General features: G+C 49.2%; 1 protein-coding gene across 3 annotated transcripts; it reads right to left on the bottom strand.

Annotated features, from left to right (window-relative positions):
* Nucleotides 1–813: 813 nt before the first annotated feature.
* On the bottom strand, nucleotides 814–19,634 carry LGALS2 (galectin 2). 3 transcript variants are annotated; one of them, XM_027879473.1, is made up of 7 exons: nucleotides 19,419–19,433; nucleotides 14,186–14,287; nucleotides 13,875–13,951; nucleotides 8,341–8,439; nucleotides 2,524–2,606; nucleotides 2,130–2,289; nucleotides 814–1,019 (listed from the first exon to the last, which is right to left on the bottom strand). In XM_027879473.1, the coding sequence occupies exons 3-7, from the start codon at nucleotides 13,920–13,922 to the stop codon at nucleotides 873–875; spliced, it is 537 nt and encodes a 178-aa protein (XP_027735274.1). In that variant the 5' UTR covers nucleotides 13,923–13,951; nucleotides 14,186–14,287; nucleotides 19,419–19,433; the 3' UTR covers nucleotides 814–872. The 3 variants fall into 3 exon arrangements, with proteins under 3 accessions (XP_027735274.1, XP_027735273.1, XP_027735275.1); XM_027879472.1 differs by lacking the exon at nucleotides 14,186–14,287 and having other exon boundaries at nucleotides 13,875–13,953; nucleotides 19,421–19,634; XM_027879474.1 differs by lacking the exons at nucleotides 8,341–8,439; nucleotides 13,875–13,951; nucleotides 14,186–14,287; nucleotides 19,419–19,433 and adding an exon at nucleotides 3,065–3,557.
* Between the last annotated feature and the right edge of the window lie 1,954 nt (nucleotides 19,635–21,588).

Genomic DNA, 21,588 nt, shown 5'->3' with positions numbered 1-21,588 from the left:
CCTCTAGCTTGGGCAACAAGGAAGTGAAGAGGGGGGACAAGGACTCTGCCACCTTCCCTTGGACCGGGTTCTCCATAACATCCTTTTCTACTCTGCACTCCTCCCACCCTGCCTACAGTGCCCCAATTTTTGCTGACACATATCAGTTTCACTTTAGGCTGGCAAGATACTTTTCAATTGGAGCAGAAGCATAAAATAATCAGGACTATTTGCCTGTAGTCCTCTGCAAGTGACACGGACTTGGAGGTGCTGAGCCACGTAATTCAGCCTAAACCTCACTGCCTCCCCTGCCTCACTTTCCCTGAGTAGGATTTGCTGTGGAGATGTCAGAGTAATGGGTAACCTGACTGGAATGTGTCAGCAGATAAAGTGAGGTGAGGCAAAGAGGAAACTTGGAGGAGACACTCCCTTATCTATGGCAGGAATTCTGGCTGGAGGCACACCTGTGCTGCCCTCCCCATGCCACCTAACCTTTTAATTATGCTCTTTTGTGGCGCAAAATGCCACATCACTCACATCCATGCTTTTATTCCCATTCTTCTATCCCTCCCTCCCAAAAGCTCAGGTGCAGGAAGAAATGGAGCACTATGAAGACATTACACAACCATTTCCCAAGCAATCATATAGTGACCTCCTCCTCCTCCCGAACCCCACCTACATCCTGCTTTGGCTTATCTACTACCCCTTCAACCCCACATCCTCTTACGACCTAAAAAGTACCTGACATTATCTGGGAGCTTTATGGAAAAACCTTGGGCTTTGACAGTGGCTTACACAGAGGCAGACCCAAAGATCTCAGAGAAGACAAAGCAGATGGAGCAAGCGGTGTTCCACTGGCTTGGTCTTTTATTAGAGCTGGGAAGCGGCACCCATCAGCTCAGCTTGAAGGAGGTGATCTTGAAGCCTCCCATGATGTTCATGTAGTTGATCTTGCGGTAGCTGTGCCGGTTGGGGAAACACACTTCATGCCCATCTGGTAGTTTCACACGGAATTTGTCTGTCAGCATTTCAATGAGGAACTGGAAGAAGAGAGGGGAGGAAGGGAATTGAGGACAAGGAGGGTATTCAGAGGTCAGCATCTAGACAAAAGGCCTGACTGAGAGGGTCAAACCTGTTCACTACAACCTTAATCAAGTTGCTGGGGGTTGAGCTGAGGGTGATTCAGGAAATGAGTAGTTGATATCAAGGGTCTAGGCTGGTATACAAACAATGATTTGGGAACAGGATCTCTCCTGAGACTGTTTCACCTACTCAGATTGTAAACTCAGAGCAACTAAACCCAATGTCTTTACATGTCCTTATGGAATGTATATGTACATGTACACATGGAATGTATATGCCACTGTTCTGCTCTGAACAGGGCAGATTAAACCTGACCCCCCAATGCCCTCAACATCTTACTGGAAAAAGGAACTTTACTGATAAACACACACAAGCAGACAGGATGAGAATGCATCACTGATCATTGCAAACCAAAGGGAACGTTCTCCCAAGCCACCATCTCACTACCCCCTCCCCAAGAGCCCATCATGCCTGAGGAAACAAGCTTTCTCTCCACAGCAATAGAAACTGGACTTCTCCTAAATGCAGCCCTATCAATGACTTGGGACATCAGATGGAGTGAGACAGCAACCAGGACAGCATCCCTGGCAGGAGAAGAGAGAGGACAGGTTGGCAGCATGGATCCAGGAGTAATGATCCAGAAGAGCTGAGGGAGAGGTTTTTGGACTTTGCTCCAAACTCTAGGTTGCCTTAAAGCCTGTGTTTACAGAGGAGGAAATTAGAGATAGAAATAAGGTAGAGAGCAGCAAGATCCTGCTCATTGGAGACTCCTTTTACCTTCATACATGCCCCTGGTACACTCACCCGATGGGCAGGTAGGGGGGGTCAGGAAGCACTTACAAAGCCTGAGACAAACAGGACGCACACACAGTTCCCAGAAGCAGCACTGGGATTTTGAAGGAGGAGTGGGAATGACAATCAAGACCAAAAACCCAGAGGATGAGGGGTTGTTGTGAGGGAGCATGAAGTATTGGATGGGACTGGGAAAACCAGGGTATGGGAATCTGTTAACCAGGGGTTTCCCCTCACCACACAAACACCCCCAACACCCACCACAGACTCCTCACCTTGACAGTGCAGCCCCTGAAGAAAGAGAAGTGGCTGTCACGATGCTCTTTCTGCCACACGTTGGAGCATTTGGAGTTACAGACAATGACAGACTCATTGAAGCGGGGATTGAAGTGAAGTGCCAGATCTTTCAAGCTGGAGCCAAGATTGATGCTGAAGCTGCGGATGAACAGCAGGAAGGTCAGCAGCATGCACAGGAGAGGGTCTTGGAAGACTTGAGATCCAACACACATCTCTGCACCCAATTCCTCCATCAGTGTGACAGGTGGTGACATAGGGATTCCCCTAACACAGATATGCTCACACATTTTGTATCTGGTGACCTCGGAAAACCACCTATCTCCACAGCCCACCTTCAATCCTGGTAAGTCAAAGTGGTTTCTTTGTACTTACCCATTAGTATCAGCGGATATTTTGCCCTTGACCTTCAGGGTGTTCCCAGGCTTCATATCGAGATTTAAGATTTCAAATGGATCCTAAGACAGAGAAAAATAGCCTGTGAGGCTCCTTCAGCCATTCTTCCTCAGCCCCCTTAAGTGAGAGGGTGCTGCTTGGAGAAGGTGCCCCAGCCAGGTGAACATCTACTGCTCTCAGCTGATGCTCCTCTCATGGCCAAAACCCCTCCATGCTGGAGGTCTTGCATGAGCTTCTCTCACAGTGAGGGAAGAGTGGGCTGAGTGAATCCCACAAGAGAGAAAATACGTCAGAGAGAGAGGAGATAAAAACAGGCTTGTCCTCAGCAGAAAGAAAGGAAAGCATGACAGCAGAGGTACAAAGAGAGTTAAAGCACAGGGGCACTACACGGGGTTTGGTGGAAAGTCAATGTTGCCCAAGAAATGCAAGTGGTGAGGGTGGCTGTGACCTGCCAGCCTCTCACTCAGCCTTGCTGAGTTGAGGACCCTGGGTGACAGAGGACAGGAGCAGCAGCCCTTACAGACATTTTCTTCAGAGGGTAGAGTAACCAGGCAGGGAGACACCAGCAGTTTAGCCCAGAAACGCTTTGCACAAAGAACTTTACATCCCTAGACTTCCTTGTGGCTTACACATTAACATGCCCCCTGCCTCTGCAAAGCTCCAGTGGGTGCTATTAAGCCAGAAGACTTTGATCCAAAGAAAAAAGCTTCCTTATGTACACTTCTCATTAGGGACTTCAGGAGATTTAAGCAATTCCCAGCCTCCTTGGTGGGCTCCCAGTGGAAGGACTACCATGCACAGCCCCTAGAGGTGCTACTTCAGACACCACACAGGACAAGCATCTTCCCAGCTGGTCATGGAGGTGTGACCACCATGTTCAGTCCTTTCCTGTGTGTAACAGCTCAGCCAAAAGAAGCATCCCAGCTCCTTCCTTTTGCGTCAGGGGGCAGCTCCCAAAATCCACACCAGTACACCAAAATGGTCTACATCATCCTTCCTCACAGTGCTCTGAGGAAGGGCTTGGAGGAGAGGGCAACCAACACATGCTCTGTAGATGGCACAAGCTATGAACAGTCCTTTGCAGGAGTGACATAGCAGCATCCCAGCTCCTTCCCTTCTTGTGGCTCTAGATTCAGCCTCAGCTGCATGGATCGCAACAGCAGCATGTGGGACTCTCTGCAACCTCCCATCCAAGCCCCATCAAGACCTAAGTCTTTTAGCCTGAGGAGCCACGTGCAGAAGGTCCAACAGCCCCATCCTCCCTAACCCTGAGACATGGGAATGTTGTCCTTACAGAGCAGTATCACCCCTGCTGTCTTCTTCCCAGGTAAAAGTTATGATGAGTCAATATCACAGATTGTAAGTCTCCAAAGGTCAAGCAGAAAAAGGAGAAGGAGGAGAAGGTCAAGGCTCAGGAGACCAGTGGTCTCTCATCCCCCTTCCCCAGCCCTGCAGAGAGCAGCTGAGTGCAGTCATCCTGCTGCTGCACAGACAGCTGGTAGACAGCTTCTGCCCTTCCCCAAAACACCCTGAAGCGAGAAGTACTGATAAGCACTCCTTTCCCTGAGATGTTTACTAAGAGCAGGGGGTCATAAAACTCAGCAGGCTTGGGGAAATTGTTTGCTGTTGAGGACACTGAAACCATTGGTGAAATCTCCCTGGGCTGATTGTGGAACCAGCAAGAACAGGTGCTGGTGCTGGTGTTTTCTGGCACTGGGTCTCTTTACCATCACGCTCTTGCATCCATGACACAGCTGTACACACTTTCACATCACCCTGCTCCCCTGCAGCCATCCCAGGGAGAACACAGAGCCCAGAGTCCCCCTCTCAAAATACTGGAGCATCCCACTGGCTATGAGAGGTTTCTCTTTCCAGCAACTCACACTGCCCCTTTGCAGGGACAAGGGCAGTACAAAGACACTGTTTTTAACCCTCAGGGTTAGTTATCTGAACTCCCTTTAAGCCAGCATGGAGAAACAAACCCTTCTACAGCTCAAGAGGTTACATCCCAAGACAGAACCTAAACTCAGAAAACTCCTGTCCTACATTGCTGTCCAAAGTGACACATGGATGTCACGGCAGAGACAAAACCCAGAACCCAGGCCAGCAAGGTAGAGGAGTCTCCCCCTCAAATTCCCATACAGACCAGAAAGAAACAATGCTCTCACTAGGATTTATCCAGTGATCCCACCCACCCCACTTCTTGTGCTTGCACAGTTATTCACTCCTTATGTAACATACATTTGTGGAACTTTGACCTGAGAAGTATCAGTGTAGGTCCCGCCTCCCAAGGCCAGAACCGAAACCTTGTTTCCTCTGTGGTTTGTGCAGAGGCACCCACCACTTTTTTCCCTGCAACAAGTTTTGCATATACTGCAAAGTTATTAACCCTTTCCTTGTACCACCCCGGGACTAAACATCTATCAGTGGTCATTGTCTTCAATCGTTGGCTTTGTCCACAGTGGTGATGTGCTCGTAGCAGACAGAGGGAGAAAAGAGGGATGAAGCAGAAGGGATAATGCAAGAAGTCGTACACTGAACAACTGCAATTGCAACCATTTATCCACCAAGTAAATCTATGGGTAATACTCCTGCCCTGCTGGGTATTTCTATACACAACAAAAAAATAACTTTTAAATGTATGGTGCTTCATAATAATCGAGTTGTTTTAGCAGATGAAAAATGGGATCAAAAGGGAAATATTGACAAGAAATCCTACTAGTTGGGGATTTGAGGATTTTGTACATCCCTAGTAATAGCAGACTTCCCCTGATCATCCCAGGTAGGTCAGTCTCTTCAGAGTTTAGTGAGGAGATGGCTTCTGGGTGTGATGCATTACTCTTATTTCAACACTGAAGTCCCTCTGTGTTATTATAGTATGCAAAATATGTATCATTAAGTCTCACTTGGTGTGGGAACCAGGGGCATTCAACAACCACAGATATTCCTTCCATTAATAGGTAACGGGCCCTCCATTTCAAAGGTAATTTACTCTCTAACCACCAAGGGCTAGGTACCAGAATATAAGATCATTTCTGTAGTTGGGGTTCACTTAAATTGACTGGTAGATCTGTGGGTGTTACAAAAAAATCTTAGGCCCTACTCTGCTGATGTAGGGAATGCCACACTAATTCCTTGGTCTGTTTGGTTCCAAAGACGCATAAATTCCAAAACTAGTTCCCACATGAGGTTGACAGAATTAGCACTTCCATCCCCTGGGGTTGATTTCTCCATTTCAGCGGCGGATGTACATGATGATATACATAACAGCACAAACATGCTAGCATCATAACTATTCCTACTAATAGAAAACCAAAACATATTATGGCATAAACTACAGCAGGAATTCCCTCTTCCTCCTTTTAGCACCTGGCCTTTACCTTTAAAAGACCAAATAAACAACTCAGCTCAGCTTTGAAGCAGTTCAAAAGGATGGAATAATCCATTGAGTATTAATTTTATGTTTCTTATTGTGATCATCTGCAGCTATCCAGGCACACTTATTCAGTGGACTTTTTTAAATCAGTAGCGTTTCGGTACTGATGATGGGAAAATCGAATGGCTGGCTAAACTGCACAGTAATTTGTTTTTTATTTGGGGAGTAAGGATTTACTATCTGTAGGATATCCCAGATATTCCACAGTCTTCGTACGAATACCCATTGGAAGCGGGTCTTCTACAGATTTAGGCGAAAGCAAACAAGCAGTAATCACTTATTTTCATTAAGCATAAACATATTAAACCAAGGCATATCTTTCCAACACAGATTATAAATGCCACACTTGTTAACCTTAATTAGTTAAATTTGTAAACAAAACTTACAGATACATACACAAATTAAATCCCCCCCAAAATATACTACACATAAAAGCAAACAATCCTTGAGGACACTTGGAGCTGGTGTAAGGGAATCCTCAGCTCTAGGTGTGATTTCTAACATGCAGGATACCTGTAACCTGGAAAAACCATAGAACAGAATTGCTTGGTCTCTGTCTAACCAATGCACAGTGGGTTAAAAGGAAGGCACTATCCATCTGATACTAATCTGATGGATTTTTCCAGAGCTATCTTTTACTTCCCAAGGGTAACACAGAAAGCTTTCATTTTGTGACCAACTCGTCACAACCTGCAGCAAGGGGTATTTTTAATCTAATCAAATTGTGGTTTAGATTTTGGCTTTGGTGTGGTGGTATAAATTTGACATACTCACTAGGGGGTTTCAGGTGTCTTCCCAGAGGTTGCTCCAACCCATCCTATATAACACTCATAATTCACTATTTCCCAGACGAATTCATACCAAGTAGGCATGTGAATTTGGTCTCTAGGTGGTTTTGCTGTTGCTGCAGCAACATTCATGACCTTGGGCATCAGATACAAACATTTGCAGGCTATCTGGAGGGCCATAAAGGAGAGGAGTTAATCTGGCCAGATCAACGGGAGCTACCATAGGGGATTGCCTTAATTGATGTCTTTCTTACATTGTTTGAATACATCGTGCCTTTTGCACAGAGGCTGCCAGATCTGTAGTCTTAACAGTAGCAGGCTTTCCTCTGTCCTGTGGGTCTATGCCCCCAGCCTAATAAGCAGCTCCAGCAGTCAGTGAGTAGTTATGGTTACTTGGAGTAGTAGTTAAAAATACTTCTGCCTCTTCTTCATTCAGCAAGGTCTAGTCTCTCCTGTAAGGGAAACTCACCGCACATACTCAGGTTATGATTTCCCTGGACATCTGGAATATTTTTCCTGCCATTTACCTAACTCTGGGGTGGACCAGGGAACAGTGTGAACAGTAGTGTGGGCTTCTCTATCCCCCTCATCAGCAGTTTCAATTCTAATTAAAGGCTGAACTCTTACTAGTGCTGGGATAGGGGCAAGGTCTTCCTCTAAATCATCAGCATTGTTCCAAATGTTCCCATCCTATGTTTTGGGATCCTCACAACGTGCCATCCTATGGATGTGCTGGACTGAATTAGAGGAGGATTTGGGGATTTTATCAAGTAACTTACCTAGATTTTCCTGCAGTTGTTTTTCTCATCGTTCAGCCACAGTCAGCAGTTTTTCTAATTGCTAATTTTTTATTTAGAAATATGTCTACTAGTTTTTCTAATTTCTCCCATGTCTCTTTCTGAATAGACAATGATGTTTTAAGAACCTAATTTTCTGACTTCAAAGTCATATTCTGCTTCTGCAACTCTTTTAGGTGGCGGTGAGCTTTTGATTTCATTTTGCATGCAAGATAAACAAGCAACCAAAACTGCACAAATAACTTACCTTTAATGAGTGACTTACCTTTCCCTCTTCCCATTTTTCATTCAGCGGGAAAACTAATAATGTGATCAGCTATTGCCTGTACATCATCTCAATTAGTTTGTGCCCATTCAAACCCCAGGGGAGAGGGGCGACTATCAGACTTTTCCAGGAGAGAGAGTAAAACATTAGACTTACACTGGTCACCCAGGGTAACCAGTTTTCTTCAGCCTCCCTCAGAAGGAGACAGCTTGTAACAGTAAAAGTTTGGTCATCTCCTTTAGAGAGAGGCAGAGCCCACCAGGCAGAAAGAAGAACAGTAAAAGTTCTGAACTGTTAAACAGCACTTTGGGTCAGAGAACAGCATATCCTGTCTGTGATGCCAATTAAAATGTTACGATTTGATGTTAAAGTCCTCTGCCCAAATTAAGGTGCAAATGAGTCCAAATGGCGGTTCAACAATGCCAACTTTATTTTACAAAATTAATTGTATAGAGAAAAGAGAAAGAGAGAGGAAAAAGGAGAGAGATAATCTAAATAGAAGATAGTCACCTCCATGGATTCAGCAGCGTCCCGTTGGTCCTTCAGTGCCCTGGGATTCTTGGTAGTGGGGTCCCAACTAGTTCCTTCCGAGTCATTTTTATGCAGTCCTTATTTGGGTGAAAAGCGAAGGTACAAGTGACTTTCAGTTCCTCATTCACACGAGAGACAAGAGCAGGCGTGGTTTCAGTGATTTTTCCAGGGTCTACTCTGGGCGTTGTGCAAGACAAGTACCCCACAAATCAAGTGTCCTACTGGTGACCCCACTCACTGCGCTTGTGCAGTTATTCGCTTGTTAAATCCCACACCGCAGTGAAACTTTGACATGAAAAGCAGGGTCAGAAACAAAACCCTATTTCCTCTGTGATTTGTGTGTAGGCACCCATACACCAAGTTTCACCACCACAGCTGCTTAAGGCATATACTGCAAATGTCATTAACCCTTTCGTTACAGCTGCCCAGGAGAGAGAGCAGCATGTATCTTCTACTTTGTCCAGTTCTGGGCTCCTCAGGACAAGAGAGACATGGAGCTTCCAGAGTGAGTTCAGTGGAGGGCTACTAAAATGACTAGCAAAGTGGAGCATCTCTCTTACAGGGAAAGGCTGAGGGGACAAGGCCTATTTATCCTTGAGAAGAGATGACTGACAGGGGTCCTCATCAATGTGTATAAATATCTAAAAGGGGCATGCCAAGAGGATGGAGCCAGGCTCTTCCTGGCAGTGCCAACCAACAGGACAAGAGACAAGGGGTAAAAACTGATGCACAGGAAGTTCCACCTGAATGCGAGGAAGAACTTTTTTACTGTGCAGGTGACCACGTCCTGGAATGGGCTACCCAGAGAGGTCGCAGAGTCTCCCTCACTGGAGATATTCAAGAACAGTCTAGACACGATCCCGTGCCACCTGCTCTATGATGGGTCTGCTTGAGGAGGGAGGTTGGACCAGATGAACCCCCTGTGGTACCCTCCAACCTGACTTATTCTATGATTCTGTCTGAGGGATGAGGAAAACTACCCACACAGAGAGTTACGCGCAGAGCCACAAGTACCATAGATGTGAGAATACGCCAAGAGGGAGACGAGCAGGAAAGAGGCATGAGCTGCTCAGAGAGGGGCCATGAGATTTTATCAAGATTACATTAATCCCCCTCTTACAATGCTCAGCAGGGGTGTTCACCCCCCTTTTATTTGCCACTGGGAACAATAGTGGGAAACCAGGCAGCAACTCTGCCAGCGCTGGCGACTTCCTTCATCTACTGAGTTGAGCCTCCACATTGTCAGACACCAGCCCTGTGCTGATGGCTTCTCTCATGCCAGGGGTATGTGCTCCCCACATAGGAAGGGGATGAGACTTTAGGGACCCCAGAAGAGCCAAACTTCTCCATTGCAGTTGGAGGTGGCAATTGGGATGATGAAAGGAGGGTGGAAGGGGCAGGTTGATACTTCCCTGCTGACACTGCAAAGCAGAAAGCCTGCGGAAACAATGATAGCATGGGAATGTAAATCCCAAAGAAAGAGGAAATCCGGCTAAAGAGCATCTGCAAAAGAGGTGGAGGGTCTGTGCAGTAAGGAAAACATAAACAATAGCTGTGGAAGCTGGCAGCCACTGATGCACAGGATCCAGGAACCCTTCACCCCCCAGGGAGATGATCCTATAATAGGGTACAAAACTGGGAGTGCCCCTCCAGGGCCCCAGAGATGTTCAACCTGGCCAGAGGGCAGTTGGTCTGTACTAGCGTGGGACACCCATGTTCACACCACTGATGCCAGAGGAGGATTTGCTGCATTTCTAGAGGGATGGAAGAGACCAAACAAGTAGTCACTTGGTGTGAGGGTGGGGGGCCATAGGCAACCTAAGGGAAAGGTGAATTTCCAACAGGAAGCAGGCCTGAAATTTTGCATGGAGAAAACAAAGAAAAACCAAAACCGTATAATAAGGAGGGAAGAGATGAATTGCAATCATCTTGGCTTTCAGCCAGAAGGGTGGCAGGGCAGATTGTCTGCAGAGTACTTTCACCCCATAAAATGCAGGGCCTATATCTGCAGAGGTCCCATACAACAGATTTCAGCGTTAACAGTCCTTCCCAGCCTTTCTGGTAGGTTCTAAGGAGATCTCAGGCCACCAGGAGCACTCACGGGATCTCAAGATCCTTGGGGTCCTCCAGACAGCAGTACCTCATGTACCATAGCCTAGAGCTGCCACTTCTACCACAGGGCACCCACACAGCTGTTGAGAACAGACTGAATGCCACCCTCCCCAGCAGGCTGCCAAGATCCTCAGCAGCATCATTGCTGACAGCAGTATTTATTTTGGTTTCTCACTCAGGCAGGAGATAAGCCAGCTAGGTATGAAGCCCTGAGGAAAACCACAGGTTTCCCCACTTCCCAGCCAAAGTAGCCAAACTGCCTCAGCTGTCAGAGGTTTCTCAGAGCCTTTTTTGGCAGGGACAACCCCCAAAATCCACACTAGCAAACCAAAATTGCCCCTACCATCTCTCCCAGTGGTGTTCTGAGGAAGGGCTGCAAGGGGCTCCGAGGGGAAAGCAGCCAACACATTCTCTCTAGGCAGCATGAGCTATGAACAGTCCCCTGCAGGACTGGCACGGGTCATCACCAGATGTGAAGCTCAGTCCAGAAGGGATGAAGGAGAGAGGGAAAGGCAAGGCAGCCATGCCAGGTGCATGGATGTATGTGCCACTGACCCCACATCAAACCAAGCTCTGCAAAAAGAGGGAAAAGATCCCCTTAACACCCCCACGGAAGGCTGCGATTTCAGCTCAGTGCTAATTTGAAACCAAAGAAGCAGCACTGGAGGACAACAATGCTGCAGAGGGGAGAAGGTGCCTGTCCCATATTGCACACAAGGCACCAGGGAGCCTGTGCCTTGGACCAGGCATCAGCATCTGCTCAAGGCAAAGGGAGCTGGAGAGACCAACCATGCATTCTTTCTTGAAGTAGCAGCTGCTCACACTGCTATTATTTCCTACAGCTTCATATAATTTGTACTCCACAGCAAGCTATTGTCCCTTTCCACTGGCTATTTATTTCCTTGAATAGCCTCTGGGGAAAGATTTCAGTGCGGGAGTAAAGAAAAAAGAAAGACTCCACACAATAAATATCAAGTAGTGACCTGATTTAAACTGTGTTCTCTGACCTCATCTGGACCCTGGTTGTGATTCCTCCCAGCAGTTGTGATTAAGCCCTGTTTCTGCCTTGGTGTCCCTCATTCATGAGGCCTAGGGGGGGAATGCCCCTTGCCTTAGAGGACTGTGGGGTGGATTTTCAGAGGCCAGGGCTCAGGACATGACTGAGAAGTTTCCACCACCTCCTGATGGAGACGCTCGGTCCTCCAGCTTCCAGTCACAGAAATTCCCAGATAGGTTTGACAGAACTGGTTTCCCCTTTAGTCAAGAGGTGTTGGTTTGCCTCTCAGCAGACTGTGCTGCAACCTTCAGCCAACCGATCCCTAAGCTTGGAAAGCCAGCCAGCTTCCTAATGGAGGAGGATCGAGAGAACAAAGTGTACTTACCTCAGCCAAACTGAGGTAAGCAAGAGACTGGGTAAGCAGGTCTGTGGATCTGAAGGGTGTGTACAGGAGAGGACTGTCCAGGAGATGTAGGAGAAGCCAAAGCAATGATGAGCACAAAGAAAGCAGTGCCCATGAGCACTAAGCTCCTGCCTAAGAGGTTGACCAGAGAGGGGCTGCTCCATTAGGGAAAGCACTGAAGTCTCTGCATTCAGATCAAGTAAAATGGGAAGGAACAAAGGACTGGAGGCAAATCTCCTGTCACCCCTCCTGCCCCAGCTACCTGACAGTGGGAAGTATGGAAGTAGCATCCATGCTCTGAACCTGGGGGAAAGAAATCAGAGGCTGTCAGCACCCAGCACGCTCTCCACAAACATCATTCCCCTTCAGCCGTAGGGTGCGGTTTCTCTTCCTTAGGATGTGGGAAATAAGAAGGAGGAAGGAAAAAGCTAGCTATAGAACTGGAGCATGGAAAAAACCCACACCTTTCTTCAGGGCTAGGGACAGCAGTGAAAGAGAGAACCTGCACCAAGAAAGCAGATCAACAGCAAAGGGAACAGACTCTATCAGACTCCATCTCTCTGTTCACCCTATCAGAAAGGTGGTGGTGTAAGAGTGACTGGCATCTCCCATCTCCATGGGGAGTTCAGATGTGCTCTGATGGATGGTTTCCATCCCCATAGCCAAGTTATGTCCTTGTACCTTTGCAGGGAACCTCTCTCTCAGGCAGCTCTGAAGTCTGTGGCAACAATTTTGTGTGGTACGAGCTGTGCATGAGGAAGGGGAGAAAGATAGTTCGTCTGCAAGGAAGCTGGTTCATAAGGCACCAGGGCCATGTCATCAACCCAAGCAGTCAGATGAGTCATGTCTTCTGAGTCCCCAGCTTGCCTGAGGGGCAGGAGAATGAACAAAACTGGCACAGGGTGGGGAAGGGAGGTCAGAGGACTGATTACATGCCACCCAGTTCCATTTCCAGACTTCATTTCTCTAATTCTTTCACTCATGGGTGCATGCCAGGAATGTGGGTTGTGGGAAAGGCTTTCAAAAACATGCCTGGAGATAAAAATGCACTTGTGTTGAAAGCATCCCTACTGACAAAGAGAAGATACATAGAAGGCTCACAGCTTCCCCCTCTCTGAGACTTTTGGGATCTCCCAGCTTTACCTAGATCTTCTGGATGAGATATTATTAGCTCAGCGAGAAAAGGATCTTTCAAAGAGCTCTCCACAAAGGATCAGCTTCATGAGGTCTTATGCTCCACTTGCATCCTGCACTCAAAGATTAACATCTCCAACAGTAAGTTTTATCTTACCATTGAGTAAGGCAGATAGCAGCTCCCTCATCTTGCACGTGAGGAAATTGAGGCACAGACACCTAAGTTCATATCCAAAGCCTACTCTTCTTGTTTGGATTCTCATCTTGAAGTTTCTATGGCCACGTAATCAAATCAAGTCCAAAACCTTTGCAAACCTCTGCAAGAACCTGAAAGGATGCTGTGGTCCCCTAGCTAATACAGCTGGAGTATTAGAGATGCTGATCTCTGGTCACGCCATTTACTACCAGCAGGAGGTACTGAGGCATTCAGCGCCTCTGGAAAAAATTAGCCCTTGGGTGGCTCCAATTAAGTTTGAAAACCAGAGGCATTCAAAGAACAGAAGCCTTCCAACAGTGGAAGCCAGGGAACTTCCAAGATGCTCCAAGCCCAGCTTTGCAGACTGCAAGGGGACCATTTCCCACAACAGAGACAGCATGAGACCAGTTGGCTGGAACTAGAATAAGCAAAATGTTGCACCATACACAAACGGTCCACGGGGACCTCCCTCCACTGAGCTCCAAGCAGCCATCCCAGATTCAACCCCACAGGACAGCAAAGGCATGAAGTGAGAGTGACTGCCAAGCCCCTGCGCACAGCACTCCATCCCACACAGGGAGAACAAGGCTGCTGGCACTGCATGACTCGCTTTGAGTGTGTTTCTCACGGGTTCCAGTGCTGAGCCCAGGCAGGTTGGACAACTATGAGGACTTACAGGAATCTTTCAGGCAAGCAGAATCCATCTGAGTCACACTCATGAGGCACAATGCCAAGGGTGGCTCTTCCACTAGAAAAAAAATAAAGAGAGAGAGAAAGAAATACTAAGGGATAAATAGCAAGTTTTGAAAAGCCACAAGAATTAACAGCTCATGGGCTGGAAAGAATGGGAGGGAAAACAAAAAGCAAAAAAGTCTGTTCTCCCATGCTCACGTCACTAAAGCCAAGTAACCCTCATCCCCACTGGGAAGCAGCAAGCCACCTTACCACATCAGCTTTGAGAGGGTCTGAATGGGCAACATACCCTGGATCTAAAGCCATGGCTGAGGTCTGCAGAAGAAGAGGTTGTCAGGTCAAAACTATCTGTTTCTCCAAAATCAACTTGAACAAACTCCCTTTGATGGCCCTGCAAAAGGAAATGGTAAAAACCAAACCAGATGAAAATGGGAAAGAAAAGCTGCCAAAAAAAAAGGGAATCTAAATCCCCAAATGATTGACTCAGTGCGGGAAATGGGCATCTAAAGAGGGAACTGCAGGCATCTAAAGGAGACCTAAGAAAAGATCAGGCCCACACAAAGGACTCTGTATTCCTTTCCTCACACTTTCCAGGGGGAAAGGCACCAGAAATATTTGAACTCATGGACCTTCAGAGCAAGATGCAAGGAAAAGAACTGATCCTGACCCACTGCAGGAGCTTCAAGCACAACCAATGTGCAGAGGAGGTTCCAGCTCCCACTGCTGCAGGGAGTGTTAAATTACTTTTTCCCTGCTTTCCAGTGAGGATACATCCATAGTCTTGCTTAGAGTTGCCACCAGGCGAAGGAGCTTTCCAAGACAGCATTAGAGCCCAGAGGAGCCCTGCTCCTCAAGGTACCACAAGGAGCAGGGCAGCAGCTGCTTGCAGCTGCTTTGCACTGTTGGGACACCCAGTCTCTCTTTCCAGCACTATACGGGGCACTAAGGGATGCCCTATCCCATACAGGCATCCTGTCCCTTCTCTGGAATGCACCCATGAACCTCTACTCTTTTTCTGACCCACGTAGCCAGTAGTACATAAGCCCTCACTTGACCACAGTGAATATTTATTTTGCATTCCCAACAGACTGTTGGAATGACAGACTGTTTCGTCTCCGGTTCTCTTTCCCTTCCTTCCAGTTTGTGCCTTTTCCTGCTGTCCTTTAATTCCTCACCACTGGCCAAAACCTGCTTGTGTCTTTCTGGCCGTCCCCAGGTTTCCTTCTGCCACTATCCTCCCCTCCCCAAAAGCCCCCAGCAGCAGAGCAAACACTAGGTTTTAATTGCAGTCAGATTCCTGGATGGAGAACAGTTGCTCCAGAGAGGGGAAAAGAGTATTTTAAACTAAATGCTTTGAATGCAATTCACCCCAGAGTAATCTTATCATATCCCAGGCTGAATAGCCTGAAACACATTGCCAACAAACAGACTTGCCAAGCCAGGAGATCTGATAAGGACAATGTGAGGATGACAGGCAGCTTATCTCTTCTGTCAAGATGGGACACACATCCACCTCTGCTGCACAACAGCGAGGGGAAAAGGCTAGTGGAGACCTGCTTTCTGCTCCTGAACATGCACGTCGCCCTCCTAACAAGACCATCCCCGAGGAACATCCCTATTACTCACTCGGCCTCATTAGGAAAGGGGTGGAAATCTTTCCTGAACAGCTCCCTCAGAGAGACAGCTCCCCAGAGACCTGGCTCAGGATGAGCTGAAGAGGGCCTCACACTAGCTCTGGACACCAGCAAGTGGCTGCTTGGCTGCAGGAGCAGCACAGCAGTGAGACAGCAGAGGGAAGAAGTCCAATAGCCCACTCTTGAATCACACTGTGACACCACTTTTAACCCCATCAACTCCCAGCACGAATCCTCCTCCGGAAATTCAGCCAGAGCGCCGCTGCAGGGAAGTAAGCTACTCAAGATGCAAAGCTACTCTGTTTGAGGAGTGACATGGAAAGACAAGCAGCCTCTGCTGGGAACATCTCCCCTTTCTGCATAGAGGAGAGGGCTTGGGCTGCAAATCGGGGACAGCAAAGATGCAACATGGTTGCATCAAGACACAGAATGTAGACAGTGCCTTCAAAATGCTGCTGAGCTGAGATGAACAGTGTGTTGCTTGAACACAGCCCCTCCAGGTAAATAAAAAGCAGAGGCTGGTCAAACACCCCCAGAGGTGTTCACCTGATCCTTCTCCTGGCTAGGGGACGTCTGTCAGCAGCACATTAAATGGGGGGTACATGAGCTCTGCCCCTGTTCTGCTCCCTGAGTTCCCAAATCAGATGTAGTTTGGGGTGGCAGGGGAACTAGGACAGAGGTATGCATGCACAGAAAGCTCTTGCAGAATCCCGTGCTCCATAGGCTCCTTGTTCTGCCTGCTCACGGCAGGAGAGCCAGAGGGCCAAACTCAACATATCTGTGTCCAGGCCTCCCTAATCCCCTGCATCCAGGAGCAGACCCCCACACTCACATGACCTCATGTAATTGGGCAATGTTTTCTCATAGCATCTCTCCCACCCTGCATGGCAGCAGGTCAAACACAGTGATCCATAGCATGGGGTGTAGGACACTGAGTCACAACTCAGTGTTCAGCTGTAACCAGCAGACAGAGCATTAGCATTTCCCAGTTTCAGTCTGGCACACACACTCCCATCCCACACACTCACCTACAACCTGTTGCATGACATTTCCCATCTTCGAGGAGGGAAACAGTGGAAAATTAGGGGGTAAATATACAGGCTCAGGCGACTATACTTCAAAAGCCTGCCTTCTGAGAGACCTGGGCTTACAGGGTTTAGCTGTTTCACTCTTACCCCAAAAGCAAGGAGCAGAGCACAACTCCCATTCATGGGGTTAAATGCATGGTGACATAGGGCTCTGGTGGGAACAGTCCCCAGCCCACCCTGGCCCCCAGCTGTGCCTGGGTGCTGTGGCACCGCTAGCTAACACTACCCAAAACCAAGGCACAGAGGTTGCTAACAACTGCACGGCATGAGGTTGCTAACAACTGCACGGCGTGAGCCAACATCCTGAGGCAGTGCTCAGGCCCAGCCATGCTCCTGTAGCGCTTACTAGGACAGATGAAACCAGAGGGACTAAAAAGGAGCCTATGAAAAGTCAGGTCCTTGGGAAATCTGTGTATGCAGACTCTGCATCTCCCTCCTCCTCCTCCTCTTGGGTCACAGTTTTCTTTTTCATTCCTAGCTCCACATGCACCATGCCCCAGCACTGGGATCGCTCTGCCCTGCTGATCCTCACCGTCATGGAAAGCAGGCTAGAAGCTGGCTGCAGTGCCAAGCGGCAGAGACTGAGCAGCCTGGATGGAGGGAGGGCGCCACCGGACTGCCTCCTCTGGCTGTTTCACAGTTCCAACTTAAGCCAGCACTGAAGTTTCCTAGGGAACTCGAGGCAGCTGCAGCCAAAGCAGGATTGCTGGCAATGGGGGATTTTCAAGCCCAGGCCAAAACCCATCTATTCAAACTCACCAGCTGCCACACTTGAGCCAGCTGCACAGCTGAGTACACGTGCGTTCGGCACCAGGGCACCCTGCAGAGGGAATACCTCCTCCCTGTGCCACGTTGTGAAAGAGAGGCTGCACACGCCTGCGCCTCTGAGCTCCCCGGGGCAGCTGCTACACTAAATATCCCCAGCAAAATCTAAGTCACACTTCGCTGTAACCGCAATGCAGGGATGTATTCATCATCCAGGCTGGGGGATTTGCCACAGCTGGGCTCCCCGATTTGCTTCAGGATGCCTAGTTTTGTGTTGCCAATCTCTGCTCAGATCATGCTTGGATGCCTGTGAGAAATGCCTTTGCAATAGGGTTTTTCTCCTTCTCCCTCCTGCTGTTCTTTAGAGCCAAACTATATCTCAGCAAAATCCATGCTCTTAAACTACTTTCCCCCCCCCCCCCCCCCAATACTTGTGCTTTCTAATGACGCCCCTTCCGTCTGTCAGCAACAGCACAGCAATTGAGGGCTAGAGCAAGAATGGGTGAATCTGTTCACGTTTTCTAGTGCCTCTGTCGACTCCTGAGTCTCGAGTGCACAGTATCGGTAGCGGATCTGTTCCAGTCTGGAGCTGATCTCATCAGCAGTGCTGTGAATAACTCCACCGAGGCTCCCCCTTGCGGGCTCAGGGCCTTCAGTGCTCACTTCAGCCACGTAAATTTAAGCAGCTCTCTCTATCTAACCTGGCAGGTCTTCCTCTCCCTGTTCAGGTTTTGGCTCACCAGCTACATAACCTATCAGCCCCTGAGACATGGCTATGACTAGGGCTTCCGTTCTGACAGTTTTATTTCATCACTGCCTGCTGCCAATAATGTTCCTCGGCAGCAAGAGCATTCCCACGTTCTCAGAGCATCCCCTGAATGTCCCAGATTCTCTCGGAAAGAAGCTTTCCACAATTGCAAACCCATCTGAGCCTTCCCCAGGGTGTAAGGAGGCACTTTCACTCCCCATACTGTCCAGAAGGGCACTGCTGCCAGCTCAGTCAAGGGATCGAGACACCCCTCGAGCTGCCCAGTTTGGAAGGAGAGCTCAAACACCAGGAATCAGCAAGCTGCACAGCTCACCTCTAACTCTGGTACTTGCTTCTCTCACTTGTCTTGCTGAGCCAGTTGCTATAATGACAGAATCAATGGAAAGGAAATTTGGTTTACAGAGGTCAAGGCAATTCCCCAAAAGGAAGCAAATGCAATTACTCCCACGCTAATGACCAGGTAAACTGAGGCAGCGAGCATAGCTGAGCATTTTCCTGAGTCTTGCTCCAAGACATGCCTAATTGCAGAGATCTAGCCAGCAGGTTTTCTGATCCCTTATCCATCATCCTGTTTCCTCATTCTGCTCCTGTAGTTGTAGAAGGACGCCTTTGATCACCCAGGACAGGTCTTCCCACAGCTGAAAGGGAAACTGCTGAAAGAAATGGAAGGGAGCAATCCTGGCGGATGACTGCATACCACAAGAAAGTGCTGCATATGAAGGAAAGGAGACATTTCCTATTAGATTAAAGGAGCTCAGACCTGCTCTCCCTCTAGAGAAGTATGCAACTCTATACTTGCCTCTCTAATTGCAACCCTCCACTGGGAAAGATGCTTAAAAGTATTGCAAAAGCATGGAGATTAACCAAGGTCCAGGAATGGCAGGGCTGTAAATCCAGGGGATTGCATAAAGAGGTACATGGTCCGAGGTGATGTCAGAAGAGGTGCTGCCAGCCTGTTCCAAGAGAGAGTAGCAGAGTTAAAACTGAGCCAACCCCCCAGGAACTGGCTGCTGCAGTCAGCCAGAGCAAGAAAACAACAAAAGGGAACAAAAGACCACGGTACCAAGCTTCGGGAAAGTGAAAGGTCTCTGGCAGAACGCCTTGCCAAAGAAAGAGGAATGTGAGGGGGAAAGGGAAACTCACGTCACGGGTCGGAGCCGACAATCCAGCAGGAAGCGCTCAAAAGCTCTCGCTGCCCCACACAAGCGCATCTGAAAAACATCGCAGCGTTTACATAAACACACGCGGCAGAGAAACCAAACAAACTCTGGGACAGAGCAGGGGGTGCCAGGGTGGTTCTGGCCGGCTGAAGACAAGCTGGTGGGTGGAAAATCCCTTTCCCGAGCGACCCGGCCATTCCTGCGAGGTCGCCTTCCCTTCCCGAAGGACTAGGGACTTGGTTTACTCGGCCAATTCACCTCGAGCGCACGGGCAGCAAGAGCGTTTGCTGAGCCCGGCTGCTCAGGCAGGCACTCCCCGGCCTACTGGTGCCCTCTGCGGGCGGCTGCTGCAGGGCCTGCCCCACCTGGGACCTGCACCCCTCTGTTGACCCTGGGACCTGTATCCCTGTGCCAACCCCGGGACCCACATCCCTCTGCCGAACCGGGGACCCACACCGCTCTGTCCCCACGAGCTGTGCTCATCCAGGCCTCTGGCTTGGCGTCATCACTTTCCTCCGCTACTGGCTCCAAGCTAATTATAGTTCCTGTACTTTCCCTCTGGAGCCGTGTTAATTACCACGAGGAGAGCCTAATGCCGCCCAAACCTAGTTCGAAATTCCAGCTGTCGGTAAAAATAAATCGAGGGAAGTGAGAAAGGTTCTTCCTCACAACGTTACAGGGAGCAAGATTCAGACCCCGATCTCCCTTTCCTTCTGTTGCACTTAGGGTCCTTGTTATATGGAAAGCAGATGTAACCAAAGGGGAAAGAGACTTCTAAATCTCTGAGAAATGAAGGCAAGGTCGCTGCTGACAGGACTGTTATGCACGAGTTCACTCTCCATTGTTTGCAACCCGCTGAAAAGAGGTGCAGCCTTCCATTCATCCTGGACTTGCTAACTACTGGGTGTTGCCAAAGGGAGGAAAACAAACAAGCTTGAGACTCAGACATACCGAAACCTGAGCAAAGGGGCTGTGTAAAACACCAGCCTGCAAAACCCCTCCTTCAGAGGCATCGCTGTGGGGGATGGAGAAAAGGCATGCATGCCTCCTATGCAGATCGTACACGACCTGGAGGGCTCCTAAAGATGACTTCAGGATTCTCAGAAAAATCAAAGAGGTAGTACTGACAGGCAAGGGTGACTCACAAGATTAAAATAACCCGTGTTAAACGTGCCTGAACAGAGCAGAGGGAAGGATGTCGCAATTTTCTATGAAAGGTGCTTAAAAAGGGCTTTGTGATGCAAGGCAGTAACAGTTAAAAAAAGAACTACATTCAGGCGCCAAAAAAAGTGCTTTTTAATGGCCAAAAAATCCCCACCGAAACAATGGCTATCCATAAGGAAAAGCCATTAGGTGTGACAACAGGGCAGTTCCTTCATCAACCACGGGATTAGCACTGTAAATGAGTAACCCAGCACGGGACGGCTCCGGCTCAGACGCCTGTCTCCAGGATCAGACGCTGGAACGCCGAACAGGCTGCACTGAATGGGCTGCATTGTGCTCTTATCGCCGCGGTTTTGCGGCAGCCCCAGCTCCCAGCACCACCGCCGACACCCTTACAGAGCACTCCTCGCACAGGGGCCGGCTGAGGCTCACCCAAAGCTCGCCCCTTCCAAAGCGCTGTCTGAAGCGCCGGAAAGTAAACAATAAAGGCAGCGAGCGAGTCACGGAGCAGAGGCGCCGCTCCTGCCAGGGCCACCGGAGCACAGAGCAAGCGGGCGGTGTCAGGTGTCACAGCTGGCGCTGTTCTAGATTGCCAGAGCCACGAGGAAAACGAGGGCGAACGGAGCTCGTTCTCCTGGAACCCTCCGGCTCTTCCCAGGGCTCCACCGACACCCCCCAACGCGCACGCTGCTCAGCGAGGCGCAAGGCCGGGAGATCACCTGCTACGTAAAGATCGCGGCAGGGGAGCTCACTTACTAGCACTGATATTATATTTATATTGTACTATATTTATTGCGGGCCGGCACCGCGCCAGCCCCCCCCCCCCCCGTCCCCGGGGCGAGGGCGCACTGCGCATGCGCCGTACCCGGCGAGCCCGTGTCCTTTGAAAGGACACGCCGCGTGCCGTCATTCGGAAGTGCCCGGTCTCCTCGCCGGAAATGGCTTCATCTGCCAGTACGCGGATTGTTCCGGGGAGGGCCGGCCCTGTGGTTCCCGCGCGGCGGCCGCTTTTCGGCGCCCCGCCCCGTGCTCGCCTGCCCTCCGTGCCCTTCTCCGGGAGGGCCTTCCGCTTCCTTCTTCCCCCCGCGCCTTTCCTTCCCCCGCGCAGCTGA

Source organism: Empidonax traillii, unplaced genomic scaffold (genome assembly GCF_003031625.1).
Source record: "Empidonax traillii isolate 1590-97213 ecotype Southwest subspecies unplaced genomic scaffold, ASM303162v1 scaffold55:size2822071, whole genome shotgun sequence".
Lineage (NCBI taxonomy): Eukaryota > Metazoa > Chordata > Aves > Passeriformes > Tyrannidae > Empidonax > Empidonax traillii.
Note: the sequence above shows the minus strand (reverse complement) of the source record. Positions and strands in the feature narration are given on the sequence as shown.